Source organism: Monodon monoceros, unplaced genomic scaffold (assembly GCF_005190385.1).
Source record: "Monodon monoceros isolate NGI ecotype Baffin Bay Population unplaced genomic scaffold, NGI_Narwhal_1 Super_Scaffold_11, whole genome shotgun sequence".
In the NCBI taxonomy this organism is placed as follows: Eukaryota; Metazoa; Chordata; class Mammalia; order Artiodactyla; family Monodontidae; genus Monodon; species Monodon monoceros.
In genome coordinates this window covers 112,477,379-112,489,718 of record NW_021703767.1, presented here as the reverse complement: position 1 = coordinate 112,489,718, position 12,340 = coordinate 112,477,379, and the positions used below count along the sequence as shown (strand labels likewise).

General features: G+C 37.5%; 1 protein-coding gene across 1 annotated transcript in view; it reads left to right on the top strand.

Annotated features, from left to right (window-relative positions):
- The window catches only part of MED12L (mediator complex subunit 12L), a 326,539-nt gene that overhangs the window by 246,201 nt on the left and 67,998 nt on the right, over positions 1-12,340 (top strand). The window contains exons 16-20 of the mRNA XM_029214009.1: positions 1,275-1,422; positions 5,654-5,772; positions 6,443-6,586; positions 7,456-7,619; positions 11,688-11,819. Coding sequence (XP_029069842.1) covers positions 1,275-1,422; positions 5,654-5,772; positions 6,443-6,586; positions 7,456-7,619; positions 11,688-11,819 — 707 coding nt within the window. The remainder of the gene's footprint in view (positions 1-1,274; positions 1,423-5,653; positions 5,773-6,442; positions 6,587-7,455; positions 7,620-11,687; positions 11,820-12,340) is intronic.

Below are 12,340 nucleotides of genomic sequence, written 5' to 3'. Positions count from 1 at the left end.
CTTGGTAGCAAGATAGATTGGCAGAGTATGCCAATGTGTATTTCTGATAGAACGTTATAAAAAAAAGGAACCAGTGCAAGAAGTGGTGCTTTGAATGCAGGCAGGTGAGAGAAAGACAGCATGACAAAAAGAGACTGAGAGAACAGTGACAGAAACTGAGAAGAAACAGGCTCTTACTTCAAGGCTAAAGAAGCAAAATGCTACTTTGTGCAGAGTGCACACGTGGAGTACTCCAAACTGAACATTGTCGTTCTCCAGGTCACAAGGACTTTGCTCTTTTTTGCAGCCATTACTAATTTATGTGCACACAGTGCAGTTTGTTTTCCCTGGGACAAAACTTCCCGCACGTGAGCTCCTTAGGGATAGATACTGTTGGGGAGAGTAAGTACCTCGCATGGGCAAACATGTACAAATGGTAAGAAAAGGAGATGAACTGAAACATAGAGCTAGGAATTTCACTAAGAAAATGGAAGAGTATAGGATCCAAGAGAGAAATTTAGATAGAAAAATTCAAAACCAGGCATAAGAGAGGACACATCCTGGACTCTTTAACTCTGGCTAAAGAATGTGTTTGGCGGTGTGTTTGTTTTTGTGATGCTGTGACTAAGTAATTTCCTCTCCCTTGTGAGAAAAATAGTGCTTGAATTCACTGTGTCTGTGGGGCAGGTGTGGGAAGGTGGTCCAGAAGAGGAAGGTAGTGTCAGAACGTGTTTGCATTTCCAGCTATTTTCCTCACACCTAATGAGACCCATGCTGTCTGTCGTTTTCCATTTGGAAAGAAATACACATGTGTCTTACACAGTCATATTGGAAGTAAATGGAACTTTTTTTTTAATAAAAGTACTTGAGGATCCTCTTTTTTCTAAATATAAAATGTTTAATGATGTTTAATGCATGCAGAAAACTGAGCTTGCTAAGAAATAACATTTTCCATAAGGAAAAATTTTAACTAGATAGTATGTAATAGGATGTGAAATTAATACCATGTTAAATTTTAAACAATCAAGAGTCAAAACTTACTCTGTAAGGTACGCCCACATCAACTGCTTCTATTAAGACTTCAGGTCAGTTGACACTTTTTTTTTTTTTTTTACTTTAGCAAGTTCCAAACTGGAAAAACAAGGGTGTTGCCAGTGGAAGTTGAGGTGAATTGAAAGGTGGGCGGGATGCCACCACCGCACGAGCCAGCATGGAGCTGCTGTGGTCAGCGCATATCATGTCCGTGAACCCCATCCTTTAAACAGGGGTTTCAGAATGCATTTTCTGTTTTTCAGGATGAATCTTCAAGTCATGAGTATAACCAGCGCACAATCCTTCTTTATGGAGTGGGCAAAGAGCGTGAAGAAGCGAGGCATCAGTTGAAGAAAATTACCAAAGATATTTTGAAAATCCTAAATAAGAAGAGCACCACAGAGACCGGGGGTAAAGAGCCCTAATGCGTTTGCCCCCATTGTGCTGTCGTTTGTCTTCCCCTCAGCACGGTCTTTATCACAGTCGTACATGGCACTGTCAGCAGAGGGTTTCCTCCCCCGAATGACTGTCACGTTGAAATATGAATAAGCACATTGAAAGTTTAAGGCCTTGGTCCCATTTATAGTAATGCTTGCATGAAAATAGCACCTTCTGTAGATGGATAGAGGTGATTTCATTTGCTCCTCTTCTTTTCGTATTTCCCAAATTCTCCACAGCAGTCATACAGAAAGTATTGAAGAATGAGTTGGAAAACCCTTAGGCCGGAAGAGGTCCATTCCCCCAGTTGCATCCCTTTTCAAGCTTCTGGTTGGCTCTGGGTACTCATATTTACATGATGATTAAAAATCGTGGCATAGCAGTGGCCGATCTTTCCTTACATTATTCAGAAGAAGAATTGCAGTAGGTAGGGGAGGCTACCCACGTCTCCAGACGATTACAAGTAAAAAGAAAACTGGGTCTTTGCTCCATAATGCCTTTACTTGGGATGCCCTGTCACCAAGCTTTTTACATAGCTCTTACAGTGAAGTCATGCCTTTGTATTATGTCACCATATAACATAATTGGAACTTTGTAATTATCCACCTCACATTTGCCTAATTACTCTTCAAAGTTTGTTTCTTTTATTAGACAGTCATACGATTTAAAGTATGCTATCATTATGTATACTCCACTACCACCACTGGTATTTATCTCTCTGTTACTTAAATAATATAATGGGGAAAAAAAGTTTGGATTTTCCCTGTGCGAACAGCATGCTTCCTACACAGGGCATAAGCCACCTCTAGGAGCCCTGCTTTCTTGTTCAGTACAAAATAAATACTGTTTTACGAACCTCTCCACAGGGGATCCAGTCTTTAGGACTCTACCTGGATGAGTTACTAGAGCTTGCCCACACTAGATCTTTCCCACAGAAAAGGACAGATATAACTATTGCAAATATCTCTCTTTCCTCTCCATCAGTAAGGGTGCAGGTGCAGAAACAAGGTACGAGGGCAGGGCGAAGTGTTTTTAGTCTGAATGTGTGTTTTGGGTGTCTGATGTCTTAGAACACAGTGGGAAGGCTACCTTCGTGTTATTTGCATCACATTCCCTAACTCACTTCTGTGGCCTCTTAAAGAGCTAGTGCTACACAGGCGCCATGAGGTTGTGGAAGGGAAATGAAACACTGTTGTCATTATTGAGATTGGGGAGGGGTGAAGAACTGCTCTAAAAAAAACTGTTGATCTGTTGTTTTGCTGTTTTCTCTGTTAGAGAAAAGAGGAAATGGGCTAAATCCCAAAGCCCTGCAGCTAGCTAGCAAAGTATATTTGAAGCTACTTTTTGTATATTTGGGAATGGGATGGACACTGTGTCCTTTCGAAGGTTCAGTAATATGGGCTTTTACCTAAATTATTTTTAGAGAGTCTTTTCAGGTCCTGTGGAACGTTTGGTTTGGGGACGCTGAGAGGGGTGGGACGGGGAAGGAAGCAACACGGTATCCTTTTCTGCTGAGTCTACTTCCTTCCTTTATAAAGTTTTTTTTAAAATGCTAGACTATTGTCTGTCCTATCTTTGTACCAGTCTCTTAAATAGGCAGTTCTTGCTTGTGAACTCACCAGGAGAAAATCATTGTTGTTCCACGCTAATTTTTGAGATATCCGGTACAGTACTGGATGCACCCCTGAGGAGAGGGTCATCTTCAGTGGGGATTTTTGTCTTTCCCACGTTTTAGATAAAACTCCTCAACCAGAAATATGTTTGTTAATTTGGGATGTAGTGAGCTGCCTTCTGATAAAGAGGCTGGTGAGGCAGGAAAACAGAGGTTGTCTTAGCATGTATTTGATTTCTGGCTACACATAAAAACATGTTTTGAGGAACTCATTAGGAGTGCTCTCAGATCAACCGGACCTTGCCTGGGGGCGGGGGGAGATTTATAATCTAAAGCTGAAATGACATTTCCAGTTGAACATGTTCAAATCTCATTTTACATTTACATTGACTAGTCACCTTTGGGTGTAAATTTTCAAAACATTAATGAAGTTTTACCATACCAATAAAAGTCAGAACTTCCAGGATTAGAGATTTAAAAAAAAAAAAAAAGGAAAATCAAAATTAAGCAACAAGAGAGCAATAATATATATTATGAAAGCAAATTAACATAAAACAGATGAAAATCTATGAATTATGACTATACTGTTATCTATGTCAATGTCATTAAAATATTCCTTTGAGAACCACCACTAATTTCTTAAATTTTTCTCTCAAAGTGAATGTAAATTGCCAAGAGTCAATTGCATCTTTTTTTATAAGAGGTCTTGAGAAGTTAGCTATGTGTAAGTAAACAGAGCCTATTAATATAGACAAACCAAAAAAAGAGGTATTTGTGAGTTCTTGTGCTGGGTCCCCGTCCTCCAGTCTGTTACTTTTCTTGGTAACAGACTTGGTTTTGGTCCCAGGAAGGACTGAATAAATATATTAACTTCACTTCCAAAGCTCATGGTACCCAAAACTATTGGTGTAAGTTTTCAGCCTTGGACTAATGATGTTAGTAAATGAAAAATTCAAAACTTGGATATTTTACACATGCTCATGACATGCAAACAGCTGTATTGAAGGCAAAATGCCACTTGTACCTTTGAGAATAGATGTTGAAAAACAAGTAGGTTTCGTGAACTCCTTTCTTATTATTTGCGTTACATTTGGTGATATTTGACAAAAGTGACACACAATCTTGTACCTTATGTTACTCAGCACCTTTTAATTCTAAGTTTGTTTGTTTTACGAAACAACAGCCTGGGTTTTTTGCTTGTCTTTTGCCTATCTATAAACCACAACTGCTTATTGTTGAAAGAGAAGTCTCCTTTCTTGTTATTTTCTAAATCCATTACATTTGCCATTAGCAAAGCCTTTTGAGTTTAGTGAAATCCTTCTTGAATCTTTAATAGAAAAATCAGTAAAGTGAGCTCTGTCTCCCCAATTAAACTTTCCCAAATAAGATGATGTAAGAGGGCTTTTTTCTCAGTAGCCTTTGACTGCTTAGAACCATAGTGTTGGAAATGATCTTTCGTGGAGATCGTATAATCCAACATTTCCTTTTTGTTTTTAGATTTGTGTTTGTAAATACATATATTAAAAAATATTTTAAAATAGGACCTAATTATTTCTGGATCTTATCCTTAGAGCTGTTAAGGGCAAGAGTCCCTCTGGAATAAGCAATGTTTATAGTATTTCTTATTGATATTTTCTTCAGAGTTCTTTATACTGAATTGATAAAGGTAGCACGTTTCCATTAAGGTGGAGAGATTTAATCCCTTTCTACCCCTAAAAAAGTTAGGCATTGTGTAAATTTCCTTTTTTACGTACTAAACTGTTTGGGAATCTCCTAAGAAAATGCCAGTGAAGTTTTTCCTATTATATCAATGTGAGCCTCGGTGATTTTTTTTTCCCCCATTCATTGTTGATATCGTATTTTAAAAGTCAGTGGGTAAGAAACGTTTATAGAGGGACTTCTCATTAATAGCCAAAAGTTTAGGTATAGTACATAAATGAGAATTGTTTTTTGTGTTTTTTTTGTAATTTTATTTATGTATGTATGTATGTATGTATGGCTGCGTTGGGTCTTCGTTGCTGTGCGTGGGCTTTCTCTAGTTGCGCCGAGTGGGGCTACTCTTTGAGCTCAGTAGTTGTGGTGCACGGGCTTAGTTGCTCCGTGGCATGTGGGATCTTCCTGGACCAGGGATCGAACCTGCGTCCCCTGCATTGGCAGGTGGATTCTTAACCACTGCGCCACCAGGGAAGTCCTGAGAATTGTTAATTTTTAGAAAAAAAATAAAATTACCTCAACAGTATGAATCAATCTCAGAAGCATAATTTTGAGTGAAAGATGCCAGATGTAAAAAGTACGTATCATATGATTCCATTTGTATAAAGTTACAAAGTGAGCAATACTAATCCAAGCCATTAGAGGTCAGGATCTTGGTTCTCTGAGGAGGGAGAAGTGACTGGAGGGAACCTGAGGGGCCTTCTGGAGTTTTGGTACGTGATTTTGTGATTTGAGTTTCATTACATAAATTTATTTTGTAGAAATTCAGTAAGTTTGTACAATTTTCCATTCGTATGTTATACTTCAATAAAAAGTATCCATTAAAGTCAAGAGCTTCAACTAAATGGAAAATAATATACCTACTGTGTGTTTATTTAGTTGGAGATGAAGGACAGAAAGCCAGGAAGAGCAAACAGGAGGCATTTCCAACACTGGAGACTGTGTTCACAAAACTTCAACTCCTTTCATATTTTGACCAACATCAAGTGACATCTCAGGTAGCCATTAAAGCTGTTTTATTGCGCATTTGGGATATTTCCTTAAAAATCTTTTTCATGCAATGTATGTTTTTGGCTTTACTTGTTTTATAAATACATTTTTTAAACATATTTGGAAGCGTCTTAAACTATCAAGCAGTTCAGTTTTAAGTGTCAGGTTGCCTTCCTCAGAGGAATTAATTTTTATCATGGAAATATTTTTACCGTATGATAATAATCAACACTATATAAAATAATCTATAATGCAGTACTTATATTATTACATTTTAGTCCTACATTGCTATCGATAAGGGAGAAATCTGTTGCTGACTGAAGAAAAATTACTATGCCATTGAGAAGAAACCAAATCTATTTTGTTTTACAAATCCATTGATAGTCAAATAGATGTCATCTGGAAATTAATTAGCATTTATTGTTGTCCTGCCTTTAGGAGAGTTGGGTGTAGATCTGAATGACAACTCAGCTTATTTCTTCAAATTATAGTTGTTTTAAGGATATTATTGCATTTGTACATGGTTTTGTTTTCTGTAGAAGTATGTTTCAACTTCTAAGTGGAATCACGTATAAATTCACGTTTCTTACCTAAAAAATTGAAGTAATTTAATAAATAAAAGTTATTTGGACTGTTGGTCTTACGATTACTTTCACTTTTTTTTTTTTTTTCCCACAGATCTCTAACAATGTGCTGGAACAAATCACAAGCTTTGCATCAGGAACATCGTACCATCTCCCATTGGCCCACCATATTCAGCTCATCTTTGATCTCATGGAGCCAGCACTGAATATCAATGGCCTCATTGACTTTGCAATACAGGTGTCAAAGGGATCCTGCTTCTCTCTTTTTTGCAGAAGGCAAACCTACTAGGCATTGTAAAGTTTAAAATGAGCCACCCAGTGCATTTTTGAATAGTTGGAACATTCTGAGTCAACAGTACTCAACTAGCATTTTCAACTAGCATTTTAATTGCATCTGTGTTCATAATTTTCAACTAAATAATTAGAATTTGTGCTAAAATATAGTAATAGTCACTTTAAAACGTGAGAGCTTTGAGGGTATTTCTTGTTTGTCTTTTGTTTTTTGCTTAGGGAAAGGTGAAAGTTTGTTTGCTATTTATAGTAGAGTATATTTTAGGGAAGAGCAAAAAATATGAAACATTATTAATTTGTTCCACTATTTTTCTTATACACATACTTGAGTTCATTTGTTATTTCACTAGTGAGTAGACATAAAACTTGGTTTCTTTTACTTATTCTATTGGAGGTGTTAGCTTTGTTAATAATAAGAAAATGATGATAAATAACTTCCATTTATTGAAAAGGAGGGGAAAGTGGAAAAAAAGTCAGAGGTGGGGATGTTCTTCTCTGAAATTATCCAGTCCAGAACTTTGGACCACCATAAAATTTTGATAACTGTTTCAGTATTGGGTACCTCTCGATTGCATGCACCGTGATGCCCAGACAGAAGGAAAGCTCTATAATTTGATAAAGTATTAAAAATAAAAACCAGTTAACTCATTGGGTTGCTGAGACTGTGGTTGTATATGTGCATGTTCCTGGGGCAGGACAAGGAAGGAGATCAAGTAGTTTTAGAATGACTCAATATATCCGTGGTTTGTAAAAATAAACGTCTTTCCTATTTGTTTTGGCAGCTACATTTTTCTTCGATCTTTTCTCCCATTGTAGCTCCTGAATGAACTGAGTGTTGTGGAAGCCGAACTGCTCCTGAAATCCTCCAGCCTGGCAGGAAGTTACACAACGGGACTGTGTGTCTGCATTGTGGCCGTTCTCAGGAGATACCACAGTTGTCTGATCCTGAATCCCGATCAGACGGCTCAGGTGTTTGAAGGGTTGGTATACCCTAGAATGTGTAATTTGTGATGAAATATGATAGTGGTTTTAAGACAAAAATAGTACTGTTTGTTTCATAGAAAGGTATAACACAGTTAAGGAATGCTTGTGCCAGGAAACGTTTATCGGAAAGGAGATAAAAGCATGAAAAGTCCGCCTGCCTGCCTGGTGGCTACTTCGCTCCCCTTAGTTGCTGTCATTTCTGCTACCCAGCATCCTGGCTTATTATGGATGGTGAATAAGTGACTGCTTCTTCGCTCATGTCATTTCAGTTTCTGTTTGGAGAATCCAACGCCAAATAAGCTTTGCACATACATCATCTTATAGATTTACCTTTTCAATTTTATTTCTTTTATAAATTAAAGGAAATTTTTGACAAGGGTTAATCTAGAATAAATGACTTTTTTGATTCTTAGTCTTTTTTCGGTTTGTGTGAATTGTAGGCTAAGGTTTTCTCTACTACTGTTAGGGAAGTTGGGCGAAGTAATTACATCACCCCCATTAAATGAGGCCGAGGCTACTGGCACCAGAGAAGTATAATGAGCTGTCAGAAAACCTGTTCTGAGCTCCTTTTTGTCCACTGCAGACTCCTTTCTCCAGAGCTTTATATACTTAAAAGAAAGGCAACCCTCCTGGGCTCAAAAGAAACACGGGGTTCACAGTGCCTTTTTTTGGTAATCTAGCACATGTAATCAACATGTACTCTATTCTAGAGTGTCATCCATTTAACAGCAGCTTTTTAGGAGAAGAGGAAGAGCTGCCACGTTAATTCTACACACATAGATTTATTTTTTTTGATTTGAATATTTTTTTATAATATTCTTTATGGTCTCAAAGATGTTTCTGTAATAAACATGTAAATCAATAACCATAACCAAATTAAATCCAATTATTGTTACATTCAGTTTGTAAAAGAGGCTGTCTCTTAATTATATGTGCTTTTCTTTAACTGCAGCTCCTAAGATGAAACATTTTTACTTTGTAATCTTGAGGGAGAAATACATTCTTCTTTTTTTTATTAAAAAACAATTTTTTTAACATCTTTATTGGAGTATAATTGCTTTACAACGTTGAGTTAGTTTCTGCTGTATAACAAAGTGAATCAGCTGTACGTATACATGTATCCCCATATCCCCTCCCTCTTGCATCTCCCTCTCACCCTCCCTATCGCACCCGTCTAGGTGGTCACACAGCACCGAGCTGATCTCCCAGTGTGATGCAGCTGCTTCCCACTAGCTATCTATTTTACATTTGGTAGTGTATATATGTCCATGCCACTCTCTCACTTCGTCCCAGCTTACCCTTCCCCCTCCCTGTGTCCTCTAGTCCATTCTCTACGTCTGTCTCTTTATTCCTGTCCTGCCCCTAGGTTCATCAGAACCATTTTTTTTTTTTTTTTAGATTCCACATATATGTGTTAGCATATGGTATTTGTTTTTCTCTTTCTGACTTACTTCACTCTGTATAACAGACTCTAGGTCCATCCACCTCACTACAAATAACTCAGTTTCGTTTCCTTTTATGGCTGAGTAATATTCCATTGTATGTATGTGCCACATCTTCTTTATCCATTCATCTGTCGATGGACACTTAGGTTGCTTCCATGTCCTGGCTCTTGTAAATAGAGCTGCAGTGAACATTGTGGTACATGACTCTTTTTGAATTATGGTTTTCTCAGGGTATGTGCCCAGTAGTGGGATTGCTGGGCCATAGAGAAATACATTCTTGACTTCAGCTTTTAGCCTTAAGTAGCATTTATGCCCTTAAACTTTTGCTAACGTTGAGCTTGATTTAAGTTTATTATTTCTGTGCCTCTTCTCTATTTACACTCTTCCTCACCTAACAAAGATTATCTTATCACTTGAAGGCACCTCATTTAATACTTTCCTAATCTTTCCTTCTACCTTGTCTCTCCTATTCTTGGTTCTTTCTTCAATTTTTTTCTCTGAAATCAGAAGTTAGCAAACTTTTTTCTGTATAGAGCCAGATAGTAAATATTTTAGCTTTTGTGGACCATAAGCTTTCTCTTCATATGAGAGCACAGCCACAGATAATAGACACTTAGATTATTACTAAGTGACATCTGAAACATCCCTGATATTTTTAAATGTAAGGAAATGACCATCTTAGAATCCAGGAAATATAGAACTATTTTATAGCCCTCCACTACCCTGTAGGGTTGAATGATTAGTACCATTTTATAAGTCAAGAAACGGAAACTCAGGCCTGTTAAGTGGAGTGGTAGGTGAAGCGATGTACCCAACATCAGATAGCTAATAAATCTCCCAGATTGCTAAAAGTCTTTCTAACTAGGAGCTCATTCATGCTGTTTGATTTATACCATACTTTTTAAAACCGTGTATGGAACCATCTCTAGTTGGTCACGAAATGAATATAATAGGTTTTCACAAGTATTTTTGTTTGTTTGTTATTTTGGAATTTATTTCGTTATCATTTATTTTGACATTTTAAATTTGTGTTCTATTAAATGTTCATAAAATCATATTTGATATTCAGTTTATTATATTTGTTCTTTATCATGTAGAGTAAGGATAAGTATTTTCCCCAAAACTATTATTGGGGGTTGTTTTTCTTTTTCTTTTTTTTTTTTTGCACTTATATGAATAAGCATATTGGATCTCAATGTAAAATGTTTTTCTTACCTCGGGTAAGTGAAAAAATTATTGAGGAAACACACACTCAGTATTTACTGTGATACGGTAAATGCCTTTCAATAAATGTTTGTTTACTTTACTTGTTTGTTTACTTTCAATGTAAACAAACAAATGTTTGTTTACTTTCAATAAATGTTTGTTTACTTTAATCACAAAATAGTTCTTTGCTTTTCAGGGTATACCTGGAATTTTTTGGTTTATATAGGTAACAACTGATTGAATCATCTACTTTTCTCCAAAACTGTGGGACAGTTTTGCTATAATTGACAGCCTTTATCTGTTGCCTGCCTCTGCTGATGTCAGTTCACAGGGCTTGGGATGCTACATGGCTATTTCTTTGCACAGTTTCCTAGGTCCCACCTCTGATGTTTGTGACTCCAGTGTCCTTCTCAGTCTTGACATGCTAGGCTCCCTCCCGTCCCCTAAACAGTGGAGAGGGCTCCACACTGGGGTTCTGGAGACCTAAGTTCTCCTTTTGGATCTGCTGTGAAGTAGCTCCTTGCCTTGTGGGCAAGATACATCACCTTTCTGAGGCTCAGAGCCCTCTTTGTGAAATGAGGAAGGTGAATCAGATGATTTCTAAAGCCCTTTTCAGCTTTAACAATCTGAGTCATCTGTGACACTGTTGTAGTAGTACCGAGCCCTGTAACAGAATGCAAGATGACAGTGGAATCAGACTCATAGATAGGTGGATGAACCACTAGTGTTTACTTCTGTGTGGTATGAACTTTCGTTCTGTATGAATTGTGGCCCAAAAGGCCATCTTTCTGATCTGGGGAATTGGAGTAGTAGTGGTATTTCTGAACCACAAGTCTTATGGAGAATGTCACTAAAAAGAAGGGGTCTTAAATTCTTATTAAGATAAACTAAAATAAATTTGTTTCTAGTTTGGAAAAACAAGGAGAACGTGACCTCAAACCATGAGTTCTTCAAGTTCATGCCAGAACCAGCTCCTGGTCTTGAAAATAGATTTCCCAGACTTACTGATATGAAGAAATTGCCCTTTTACATAGTGGACATGGGGCCCTTTGCAAATTTCCAGAATTTGTCAGTCTTCTTACTGATGAGAGAGTCTCTCCTACAGCTTTTGTGTCCTAGTCACAGCAGCTTTATTGGTGGATTCCTCCCTGCATATCTTCTGTACGGAGGAATTTCTTTCATTTCTTAATGTTAATGGCATTTCTGAAGTTTTAAAAAACGATTTAGTGTTTCAATATCATAGTAGAAAACTGATTTATGCAGTTATTTACTTGGTATAATGATTACTGTTAACAATCTGGTATCTTTTTTCTTACTTGAGTAATCCATGGACACATTCTCACTCTAAAAGATCCGAGCGCTAACACGTATATTAGCCAAGTGTCTCATTTCTTCATATATTTTTCTCCTCAGATTGTGTGGTGTGGTAAAGCATGTGGTGAACCCCTCAGAATGTTCTTCCCCAGAAAGATGCATCTTAGCCTACCTCTACGATCTCTATGTGTCATGTAGCCACCTCAGAAGTAAATTCGGAGACCTCTTCAGGTGGGTAGAAGAAAGTCAAAAGAATAGGAATAGGATTGTGCCTATATTTGTTTGTGTACCAAATTGTCATCCGTTTGAATAATGAAAGTTAATCCTAATTATATCTGCCAGAATTCCTATTGAATTATCTTTCATTGTAGCTCTAACCTCCTATTCCAAATCACTATGCATGTTTAGCTGTGATTGCAGTTTTGATACAAGAGAAAACGTTCTGTATTTTGCAGTTGCTGTTACCTCTCTTGGAACATTGTCTCCCCACTGTTTGCATACCTACTTTCTCCCTGCGTTTGCTTCTCTGACTCCTTGAACTTCCTACTTCACAGAGCATCTCTGACTCCCTGTCATTCTCTGCACCTTAGCACTTGTACCCGCGACAGGTAGACAGGTGCTGGAGACTCTGTACTTCCGTAATGGTGTTTGAGGAAATTTAGATGATTAACTGTAAGTTGGGGGAGGGAAGGGGGCAGTAATAGCTGGCAGAATAAATTTGGAATCTGGAAGCAGGCAAGGAAAGAATAGTC